Source organism: Caretta caretta, chromosome 20 (genome assembly GCF_965140235.1).
Source record: "Caretta caretta isolate rCarCar2 chromosome 20, rCarCar1.hap1, whole genome shotgun sequence".
Taxonomy (NCBI): Eukaryota; Metazoa; Chordata; order Testudines; family Cheloniidae; genus Caretta; species Caretta caretta.
Genome location: NC_134225.1, coordinates 21,422,535 through 21,433,373, shown reverse-complemented (window position 1 = coordinate 21,433,373; position 10,839 = coordinate 21,422,535). Strand labels below are relative to the sequence as shown.

Sequence of the window (10,839 nt, the reverse complement as noted above, 5' to 3'; positions counted from 1 at the left end):
CCCGAGCCCAGTCAGCAGGGACACACCCACCCACCCACCATCCCAGGCCGCAGCCCGAGCCCCCCTCACCATCAGGTTGGCATTGGCGATGTGGTGCTTGACAAGCCCCCCTCCCAGGATGATCATGCCTGTCTTCTTGGCGAAGATGGCCTGGGTGTTGATCAGCCGAAGATCTGCCGAGAGAAAGAGACCATGGTGACCCCCTTCTTCCTGCCACCCTCTCCCAGGAATAGGACCTAGGAGTCCTGCCCTGTCCCCTCCCCTGCCTTAACCATTAAATCTCACTGCCCTCCCCGAGCTGGGCTAGAACCCAGAAGCCCCTCTGTGTCTTGTCTGGGGTAGGAGGTCTCAGCAGGGGGACAATCTGTATGCTCTTCGATAATGCAGAGAGGGTTCCCAAGAGCTCAGTATGAAGGGGGTCCCCCCCACTAGGAATCTCCCCAGCACTGCAGGCAGGGGGCCTGCAATTCCTGCCCAGTCTAAGCCAGGGGGCTGGGAGGGGGGTGCTGCACAGAAAGGACCATGCTTAGGGGGAGGGAGACAATCACCTTCCACGATGTCCAGCACCAAACCTGGGTTCTTGTAGGAGTGGAAGAAGATCATGTCCCCCAGGGATCCGTCCGTCAGGGCTGGGCTCAGCACCGGGATGTTGTTCTGCAAAGGGGCACGAGTGGGGCAGGGAGTGTGGGGTGGGGCAGAGGAGATGGGAGGGGGAGTTTGCATTAGATCCCCTGTAGAAATTAACTGGGGGTGTGGGAGGTAAAGCAACAGCCTTGTGGGGGAGAGTCTCCCTCAAAGTAGCGTTTGTGGAGGAGCAGGGCCACTATATTATGATAGAGCCTAGACCCCCACCATGCCAGGTGCTGCGCGGACCCCCCCCCCACAAACCTTCCCCTGACCGAGACCAGGGCCCCCGGTCATGTCAGGTACTGTGTGGACATAGAGCAAGAGATGGTCCCTGCCCTCAAAGAGCTCACAATCTGAAGAGACAAAGGGTAGGAAGGGAAACTGAGGCACAGAGAGGGGAAGGGACTTGCCCTAGGCCACCCAGCAGGCTAGTGGCAGAGCTGGGAACAGACCCCAGCTCTCCCAGTCTGGCCCAGCACTCACCCCACTGGGAAACGCTACTGGTGGATTTGCCGCCCCAGGTTGAAGCCCCGGGGAACAGGCTGCTGATCCCCGCCCCAGACCAGGTGGGACCCAGGGGGCCATCATTATCTAGCCTGCTCTTAAAGGGGCAGCGCTCCAACCAGCTGGTCACCCAGGCTCTCCCAGAGAGGGACTCGGGGGTGGGGGGATGGCGGTGTGGTTCAGCTAACAGTCAATCCTAGCCCAGAAAGGGTTAGCCAGAACCCCAGTGGGGAAATGAACAGGACCCCCCGCCCACCCAAATTTCTCCCTCACCCCAACTGACCTTCTGTGCCCAGTAATAGACCGATTCAGGGTTGTTTATTTCCTTGCCCAGCCGTGCGATCATCTTGGACGGGGTCCATTTCACAGCCTGCAGGACCCAGGGGTCAAAGCTGTGGTGAAACCCCGCTCTCCTGCCTGGGCGACGCAACCCGACCTCCGCCCCCAGCTCAGAGGGAGTTATCGAGGTTCACGGGCTCATCCTCACAGCTCTCCCCGTTCCAGTGCCAGGCATCCGTTACGGTACGGATAGGGAAACTGAGGCACAGAGGGAAGTGACTCTCCCAAGGAGTAAAACCCAAAAGTCTTGACTCCCAGTGCCCACCCACCCTCTGCTCAACTCCCTAGACCCCCAACTCCATTCCCAGAGCCAGGGATAGAACCCAAGTATCCTGACTCCCAGCCCCCCTTTCTCTAACCACTCCCCTCCCATCTACACATGCCAAGTATTTTGGCGAGGCGGGAGGATGTTGGGGGTGTTCAGTAGGGATCAGGTCAGAGACTTTCCCAGCATCCTACAGGCCCAGCACCATCCCTCCCCTGGGACACGGCCTCCCCTGATGCTTCCCCCACCCCCTATCTCTCACCTCCATGTTCTGCTCAGCGACCATCTGATCCAGGATGGGCATAAGCCAGTCTTCAAACTTGCAGTAGTTGTCGTTGGGCACCAGCAGGTTCCCGATCCTGGAGAGAAACAAGCAGGTTCAGCCCCCGGCCCCCTCAAAACCAGCTGGATTCAGCCTCTCCACGAGCCCCACTCTGCCCCAAGGAACAGGGACACAGCTGGCATTTCTGATCCCCACAGATGCCCGGGGGAGCAGAGAGGATCCTGGCCGAGTGGCTGGGAGCAGGAAATGGAGCCTTTCACCTCTAGAGCGTCAGTTCCTGACCCCCAGCCTCCCCACTCTCCTCCCTAGATCCCACTCTCCTCCCAAACCAGGGACAGAACCCAGGAGTCCTGGCTCCCATTCGCCCCCTACTCTAACCACTAAATCCCACTCCCCTCCCAGAGAACCCAGGAGTGCGCCCTCCTGGCTAGACCGGAGCAGCCCCCCTGGCCCCCCTGTACCTGTTGATCCCGCTCTGCCGAAGCTCCTTCCCCCGCAGGCTGAACTCCCCCACGTAGGTAGGTGCCAGGCATTTGATGAGATCCTCTTCCACGCCACCTGCTGTAGTGACCAGCACATCCACCTGCACGGCACAGGGACCCCGGCCTGTCAGAACCCCCCTGCTCTGGGGCCCCAGTGCTGGGAGCCCGCAGCTGAAGGGGCAGGGGGGTGGCCGCTGTTCGGGTGTTAGAGCCCAGCAATGGGTTAAGGGGGGATGTGGCAGCAGCCTGGGTGTCAGAGCCTGGCACCGGGAGGGGCCCTCAGGGACACAGGTGCTCAGTGCCATGGGAGCACAAGGGACACTGGTGGGGGGCAGTGCTCAGCGACCGGGGGGGGGGGCATACCATGTTGTGCTGCACCAGGTAGCGGATGGTCTCGCGGATGCCCGAGCTGATGAGGTTGGAGGTGTAGCCCAGGAAGATGGTGCAGCCCGAGGGCTGCCGGCGGCAGGGGTTCAGGTGGGCGCGGGTCTCCTCCTCCTCGCCCAGCGGCTCCAGCTTCGCCGCGATCTGGGAACCGGAGCAGCCACATGTCAGGGGCACCCGGTCTGGCGGGTCGGGGCACTCACCCCCCCTACAGGTGCCCAAGCTACCGGCCCCCTATCCTCTGGCTCTCCTGTTAGCAGCCTCAAGGAGCAAAAGGGACGTGGAGAAACTGAGGCACAGAGTGGGGCAGTGGCTTGCCCGCAGCAGAGAGGTACAGAACCCAGGAGTCCTGACTCCCAGCCCCCATCGTCCTGCTCTAACCACTCGACCCCACTCCCCTCCCAGAGCCAGGGTGGAACCCAGGCGTCCCGGCTCCCAGCCCCCCCCTCACCATCCTGTTGATCTCCTGCACGGCCTGCCCGAAGCTGGTGGCCTGGAAGCCGGTGGTGAGGTAGGACTGGAGCAGGGCGCGGTGATCCAGCCCGCGGTCGAAGTCGTAGCCCCGCACCTGCAGGCTCTCCTCGGGCAGCCCGGCGCTGGGCTTCAGCACGGCCGCCACGGCCGCGGCCGGGAACCGCTCCCCGGGGCTCTCCATGGGGCCGGCGCCCGCGCGGCTCTGGGGGGGCCGGGGAGAGACAGGGCGGGTCACGGGCCGGGGCAGGGGCGGCGCCTCGCCAGGCCCCCGCGGGGCGAGCCCCGCCCGCCCCGCTTTCCGAGCTCCGCCCCCGAGCGAGCCCCGCCCGCCCCCCTGTCCGAGCTCCGCCCCCGAGCGAGCCCCGCCCGCCCCCCTTTCCGAGCTCCGCTCCCGAGCGAGCCCCGCCCCCCTGTCCGAGCCCCGCCCGCCCCCCTTTCCGAGCTCCGCTCCCGAGCGAGCCCCGCCCCCCTTTCCGAGCTCCGCCCCCGAGCGAGCCCCGCTCCCGAGCGAGCCCCGCCCTCCCCCGCCCCCCTATCCGAGCTCCGCCCCCGAGCGAGCCCCGCCCGCCCCCCTTTCCGAGCTCCCCCCCAGCGAGCCCCGCCCCCGAGCGAGCCCCGCCCTCCCCGCTCCCAAGCGAGCCCCGCCCCCCTTTCCGAGCCCCGCCCCTCCGCTCCGAGCTCCGCCCCCGAGCGAGTCCGAGCCCCACCCCCGCTCCAGGCCCCCGGAGAGCGCCACAGAAACCCCGCCCCAGTCCCCAGTCCCCAGCCCGGCTGGCTCGTACCGGCGCCTCAGGCCCCCGCTAGCCCCGACGCCGGACGGCTGCGCCTGGCCGCCGCCATGTTGACCCCGGCCAGCTACGGCAGCGCCGCTGGGTCACGCGTGCGCCTCGGGGAGGAGCGCGTCCGTACTGCTGGACGCTGCCACCTTGCCCCTCAACTTCCGCAGCGCTGGAACCGTACGCGTGGGAGCCGCCATCTTGAACAGAAGCCGGTTACGGCGGCCCTCAAGGGTCAAGTGTTCTCCAACTCCAAGAGCCTCCTAGCTTAGAGCATCTGCAGAGGTTTCCAATGGGCCAGTCTCAGGCCCGACAAGGAGCAGCCCCCTACCCCGGTCCACAGTACACCCCTATATAGGTGCCCTATACCTAGAGTTGCCAACCTCCAGGATTGTCCTGGAGTCTCCAGGAATTAAAGATGAATCTTTCATTAAAGAGTATGTTGTGATGAAACCTCCAGGAATAAATCCAACCAAAATTGGCAACCCTATCTATACCAGGCCAGGCAAATCAGATCAGCTTCCCCTCATGTGGACGCAGGTCTGGCACTACTCTTCCTGTATGGGAAGGGGAATAAGCTACACCAGCATAAGGCACCTTTATCCCAGTGTAACTGTATCCACTCTAGGGGTTGTCCCATTTAGGTCATCTGGGGGACAGAACCAGCATCCTGTGCATGTAAATGCATGAGCTGTTCCTACCTGTAGCTCACGAAAGCTTATGCTCAAATAAATGGGTTAGTCTCTAAGGTGCCACAAGTCCTCCTGTTCTTTTTGCGGATACCGACTAACACGGCTGCCACTCTGAGACCCAGGCCCTGAGTCAGCAGCCAGCACCACACAGGGCTAAGTAGTTCCTGAAGCACATACCGGAGTCTGTTCCCTCTGAAAGGCAGCATGGCAAAGCAGCCCAGTTCTGCCGGCTGTGAGCGCAGACCAGCTCTCTGTTCTGGGGACCTGTACTCTGGGAACCATCAGCTCCTAGCTGGGCTTTCACAGCACAGAGACGGCCGCCGGGAGGCGTACGTGGTGAATAGTGAGGGTAATTAACCACAGGAACACTTTGCCAAGGGTCCTGGTGGAGTCTCCATCCCTGACAGTGTTTAAATGAAGATGGGATGTTTTTCTAAACAATCCACTGTCCTTCAAATGGGAATTGAATCCTACCAGGGAAATCCCATAGCCGGTTAGACAGGGGGTCAGACTAGCTGATCACGCCGGTCCCCTTGGAATCTATGAACTAACCCCGGCAATCCTGCGCTGGCTGGAACGTGTCCCGTCATCCTGAGGCTGCCTGCAGCCAGGGTCGAAGGGCTCATTGCTCAAGCTCTGTTCACGGGAGCGGGCAACACCACACGTGCTACCCCTGCTCCCTTGAGCCACAAAAACGGGGGCAGGCTGTATCGCCTCCACCGCCCCAGCTTCTTTCATCTCTAGGTAGGCTCTTCTACTGCGCCCCATCATGGTGGTATCGAAGTTGCCCCTCTTTCTGGTTCCTCTCCCCCCACCTCTGCCCCTTTACCACCCACCATCACCAGCCGGCGCCGCCTGCCACTCTCCGGTGGGGTTGAGGTGTGGGGAGCAGTGGATGCGAGTCCCAGTCACGTGCTGAGCTGCAGCCATGTGAGGCCCAGCCTGGACAGATCGGGTGTCCTGCTACCCAGGCCCCATGAGCAGACTTCTCCCCGCGCCCCAGCTCGCCTTTACGCCAACAGCCATGACCCCCGGGGCCCCAAGTTGGGGACACGGGTGAATCTCACCCATCCAGATGGGCAGGATGCCCGGTCAAAGGGAAGTCCGTCTTCAAAGCAGAGTGACCGCCGCTGACCTACAACCCTGTCTGCCAACCTCTGGGGGTGCCCTGCAGTCTGGAGGTGGGACAAGGCAGGATATCATGGCTGGTGGAGACCCCGGAAAGCCAGGGTTCAGGGTCCCTGCACAACCACCCCCTTTTCCCAGCTGCAAGGCCCAAGATCCAGCGAGGGACCCCCCACATTCCTGCCCCATGTCACCATGGGAATGGGGAGATGCTACAGCCCTGCAACACCCAGAACTGCCCAAGGGGGACAGATTCCACAGTGGGGACTGCAGCTGTGTCCGAACCAGCCTGGCAGGTTGGAAATGCCCCACCCCTGCTGGTGGGTTAGAGCGGCCGTAGAGAAGCAGCTCCCTGCCCCCCAGATACCCTCGACCTTTGGAAGCAGATTGATTGAACTCCTGCCGCTCTTCCCAGGAGGACCCTGGGGTCCCGTAACACCAAAGGTTTGCCTGTGGTCTCATGAACACAGCAGTGCGAGTCAGGACTCCTGGGTTCTTTTCCTAGAGCAAGGAGGGGAGTAGGGTCTAGTGCTTAGAGCAGGGGGGACTGGGAGCCAGCTGGGACTCCTGGGTTCTAGCCCCAGCTGTGGGAGGGGTGTGGGGTCTAGTGGTTGGACTGAGAAAGAGAGGATCTGGGAAGGACTCCTGGATCCCAAGGCATGATTTCCACTCTCGCCCCTCTTCCCCCACCGCGAGCCCTTCACCCCAGGCCTGGCTGCATTTTGGCTCCGGCTGCTCTCAGGGCTGAGATGCTGGAGCGCCCCTGCTGGGGAAAACGCTGCCCCAGCCCAGCAGGAAGTGCCCCCCTTAGCCCCGGAGCTGCAGCTACACTTTGCTGGGTGACATTTCGCTCTGTGCATGGCCCAGCTGGCTTCAAAGGCATCAAAGCATGTGCGGCGGGTGGGGAGGCCCAACTGAACCTCAGCCTCTTGAGAGCGAGGGCAGGCAGGCGGTGGCCTGGGGAGGGAGGATAAATAGGGCAGAGGCGGGGGCATCGGGAGGCTGGTGGAGACTGACAGAAACGGGCAGCGATACAGCACCTGGGGAGTGCACCAGGCTGCAAACTGGGGGGAAGCATTTTGCCATCTCAGGTGAGCAGAGCAACCTTGTCGGGGGCGGGAGGGGGGGCAGAAAACAGGGCCTGATTTTGATCCCCCCTCCCCTAAATCGAGACAATGGGGGAGGCCGTGGAATTGACAAGAGGTTCGGATCAGAGCCAGGCTCAAATGCTGGTACTCAGGACCGGAGGGGATGAGTTTCACTGGCGGCTGGATGACTCAGATGGCTCCTGCCGGCATTGGCCCAGCTCTGGGACTGCCGGTCCCGGGGGGCAGGAGCGACAAATAGGTGCAGGGATCAAACCCCAACAGTGTGTGTGACCCCCATCCTGAGCTTGGGATAGAACCCAGGAGTCTCAGTCTGGGAGGGGAGGGGGAGACCGAACTCCTGGCTTGGAGCCCTGCTTCTGGAAGGGGAAGCTGTCTAGAGGAAGGACTGGGTGTTAGCACTCCTCAGTTCTATCCCCTGTCCTAACCGTGGGGTCTAGTGGTAAGAGCAGGGTGGGGGTGGGAGTCAGGCGTCCTGTGTTCTAACACAGCTCTACCACTTGGTTGGTGACCCCAAGCTAAATCACTGCCATGCTCTGTGCCTCAGTTTCCCCACCTATTCAGTGGTCCTATTACCTGTGTTGCAGAGCAGATGGCAGGAGCGTGAACTAACTTTTCCAAAGTTCTCCAAGACCCTTGGGCATCTGGAGGGATGGGAAAGGATTATTAATGTGACTATAAACAACATGCAGCATGTTTGCACAACACCCAGCACAACCGGGTCCTGCTCCATGAGCGGAGCGGCTGAGCGCTACCGTAATACAGCTAATCAATAATAATGGAAGGATAAAGGGGATGGGTGCCCAAGCTTCCAGGCCCAAGATTTAGTGCCTGCCCCAAACTGTTGTTGTGCGCTGTTATATATCTGCCATGCCCCGCCCCAGAGGTGGCTGCATTTCAGCGGCATTTGGGAGTCTTCAGCTCTGCTGCCATTTAAATGTCACGTGCTTTTCCCTGCTGCTTTGGTTCTCGCGGAGCAGCCTGCGTGCTTGTGGAGCTCAGCATCTTCACCCCCTCCAGTTGGTGTAACCCAGCCCTCCTTTGCCCTGCAGATGTTGGGGAAGGCAGCCAGCTGCAATCACACAAGCCAGGGCCAGAGGGCAGTGGAGCAGCTGCGGACAGAAGCCGGGCTGGAGAGAATGAAGGTGACACGACCCCCCTCACAGTCCCTACACTGGGGAATTCATTTGGTGCTGGACTGGCGGGACCCAGCCTTGCCCCGCTGCTGAGGGTGAGACAGGAGTTCTGTCTCCAGGCCCCGGCTCGGGCTGAGCAGGACTCCTGGGTTCTGTTCCTCGCTCAGACTCTGTTTCTGCCCCACCCCTACTAGAAACCAGCCTGAGGCCTAACAAACCCATGTCATGGGAAGTAGCACGAGAGGTGATGCACCAGCAGCTGCTGCCCAGCTGGAGCGGAAGATTCAAGGCCTAAATGGGGATGTAAGGCCCCCTCTTATCCACACACACCTACCTCGGAAAGGGTAGGGAGGGCGAAATTGACATGGCAGGATCCCAGTTAGAGGGGATCTTTCACCTGGGGGGCAAAACCCAGAAGCAGAACCATTTGATTTGGGGGGGGAAGGAGGGGCCCAGCCTTGCCCCATGCCAGATCTCCCCCCATAGGATAGCACCACACAGGGGCCTGAGAAGGGGCAGCTGCTGCTCCCCAGTGGGGAAGAGTGGGGAGCCCCTTTCCTACACCCCTGCCCAGGGCAGCTGTGACACGGTTGTGCAGGGCGGTTCCAGCCCTGCAGCAGCCGGGGTGCATGCCAAGTTCAGGCTGCTCTGTCGTCAGGCCCGTTTACAGGACGGAGTAGCAGGAGCAACACGGCGGGGAGCAAGGTAATTGCCTAGGAGGTGGTGGCTGGGTCAGGCCAGCGTGTTCCTTTCAGGCGTGGTTTAGCAGGACGCAGGGCTCAGGAGAAAAACAGATCCTGCCGGGATCAGCTGCAAAGTCGGCTCTGAAAGCGGGAGGCAGTGGGGGGGGGCGTGGAGGCTCCTGGCCTCTTTCAGCTCTGGTGGGATGGGGCCCTCCCAGCTGGCACCGACCTGCGCCAGGCCCTTACGTAAAGCTTACCATGGGCTCATTCTGCCCAGAGTTGCTTTCCCCCTCAGCGAGATGGTGCTTTGTGGTGGCAACCTGGCTGGGGTTGTGGGGCGGGGGCTGGAAGTCAGGACTCCTGGGTTCTGTTGCCAGCTCTGGGAGGACAGCAGGCTCCAGTGGTTAGAGCAAGGGGGTGGGAATCACGAACTCACACTCCAGGACCTCCCCGAGACAGGGATAGAACTGGTTCCCAGCACTCCCCTGCTCTGGCCACTAGACCCCTCTCCCCTTCCAGGGAGGGTGCTGGGAACCAGGACTTCTGGGTTCTGTCCCCATCTCTGGGAAGCCCTGCAGGGTAAGGTCTTGACTCCCACTTCCATCCCAGATCTGGGAACAGAACCCAGGATTCCTGACTCCCAGTGCTCCCTACTCTAACCACTAGCCCAGATCCCCCTCACCCTGCTGTTTGGCTTTGCTCAGCTGCCTTCTCTCCCGCTCTAGGTCTCCCAGGCAGCCAGTGAGCTGCTGCAGTACTGCCGGGCCCATGCCCAGAGCGACCCGCTGCTGACCGGTGTCCCTGCCTCTGCCAACCCCTTCAGAGACAAGAAAACCTGCAGCATCCTGTGAGGACCCTGGACCTCCAGCCCGATACGGACAACAGGCAGAGGCCTCTGAAGAGGGGAGCAGGCTCAGAGGGGGCATGACGGGGTTCCTGCTGTGTCCCACCCTATCACCCTGCTCCCCTCCCCACATCCAGGTCAGCGCAGCCTCTGTGTGCAGAGAGCAGGAGACTGTCTGACCCCTGGGGCCCGATCCCTCCTGGTGTAAATCAGGCGAGAGGAGGAGCAGGGAGTTGGGGGAAAAGCGTGGCCCTGCTGTAGCCGGGGGAGCTTTACCATCGTTTTCAACACAGCCAGGCTCTCCCCCAGGTACAGCAATCCCCTCGTCAGTTACAGCCTCTGCACACAGCATGGGGAAGGGGAGCCAGGCCAGGCCTGACTGCAGGGCAGGGCTGGCCAGCCCCAGGGACAAGCTGGCCTAGCAGCCCTGCTGCCCTTGGGGTCCCCATTCACTCCATCCCCCTGGGGCTGGGGGGCAGACTGGCCACTGGACAAGCTGACCCCACTCTACTAAGCTGCCTCATCCCTGGCCGGAGGAACCCGCATTGGGGGTGAGCACAAGGGGGAGGAGCTAAGACCCAGTGGGTCATTCCGTTCTCAGCCCCCCTCCCTGGGGAGATGGATGCCCAACTCCGCCACCGACTCAGCGTGTGACCCTGGGCAACTCACTTCCACTCCCCCGTGCCTCAGTTTCCTCATCTTCCCAGGAGGGGGACTGGGAAGCACTGGGTTACTACGGTGATAAGGGCCTGGTAGGCAGACAGCTACAGCCTGCCGTTCCAGGGAGCCCAGTCAGCGATGGCAGCCGGTTCTGTTGGGTACTGGGCCCGGCCGTGCCAGCTCATTGCACACAGGCAGTAAGGCCCCTAGATCCCCCCTGACCTGGACTGGATCAGACCCAGGAACCTCAAATTGCGTTTTGTCCATTTTGACAGTGAGCTCTTCGAAGCCAGGACCGTCTCACTTTGTGTTTGTGCAACCCCTGGGGCCCTGATCATGGCTGATGCTCTCAAAACACCCCTCCTAATAAAGCATCTGCAGCCCAGTTCCCCCCAGTGCCAAGTGCTTCACTTAGCTTACAGATCGAAGCTAGCCTGGGTCCTTTCATCTCCTACTTGG

At 61.7% G+C, this 10,839-nt stretch overlaps 2 protein-coding genes across 4 annotated transcripts in view; one reads left to right on the top strand and one right to left on the bottom strand.

Moving 5' to 3' along the window:
- The window catches only part of DHPS (deoxyhypusine synthase), a 28,997-nt gene that overhangs the window by 2,199 nt on the left and 15,959 nt on the right, over window positions 1-10,839 (bottom strand). The window contains exons 2-9 of one of the 3 annotated variants that reach the window (XM_075121415.1): window positions 7,634-7,701; window positions 3,336-3,560; window positions 2,864-3,028; window positions 2,480-2,601; window positions 1,998-2,094; window positions 1,415-1,501; window positions 549-654; window positions 70-173 (exon numbers count right to left, since the gene is read on the bottom strand). In XM_075121415.1, coding sequence (XP_074977516.1) covers window positions 70-173; window positions 549-654; window positions 1,415-1,501; window positions 1,998-2,094; window positions 2,480-2,601; window positions 2,864-3,028; window positions 3,336-3,560; window positions 7,634-7,701 — 974 coding nt within the window. Of the gene's footprint in view, window positions 1-69; window positions 174-548; window positions 655-1,414; window positions 1,502-1,997; window positions 2,095-2,479; window positions 2,602-2,863; window positions 3,029-3,335; window positions 3,561-4,140; window positions 4,246-7,633; window positions 7,702-10,839 lie in introns of those variants that run through there. The other 2 variants (XM_048832276.2, XM_048832272.2) reach the window with 2 other exon arrangements.
- Window positions 6,886-10,765, top strand: LOC125627779 (guanine nucleotide-binding protein G(I)/G(S)/G(O) subunit gamma-7). Its single transcript, XM_048832282.2, has 3 exons — window positions 6,886-7,042; window positions 8,110-8,202; window positions 9,602-10,765. Exons 2-3 carry the CDS (start codon window positions 8,110-8,112, stop codon window positions 9,725-9,727), a joined length of 219 nt encoding a protein of 72 aa, XP_048688239.1. The 5' UTR covers window positions 6,886-7,042; the 3' UTR covers window positions 9,728-10,765.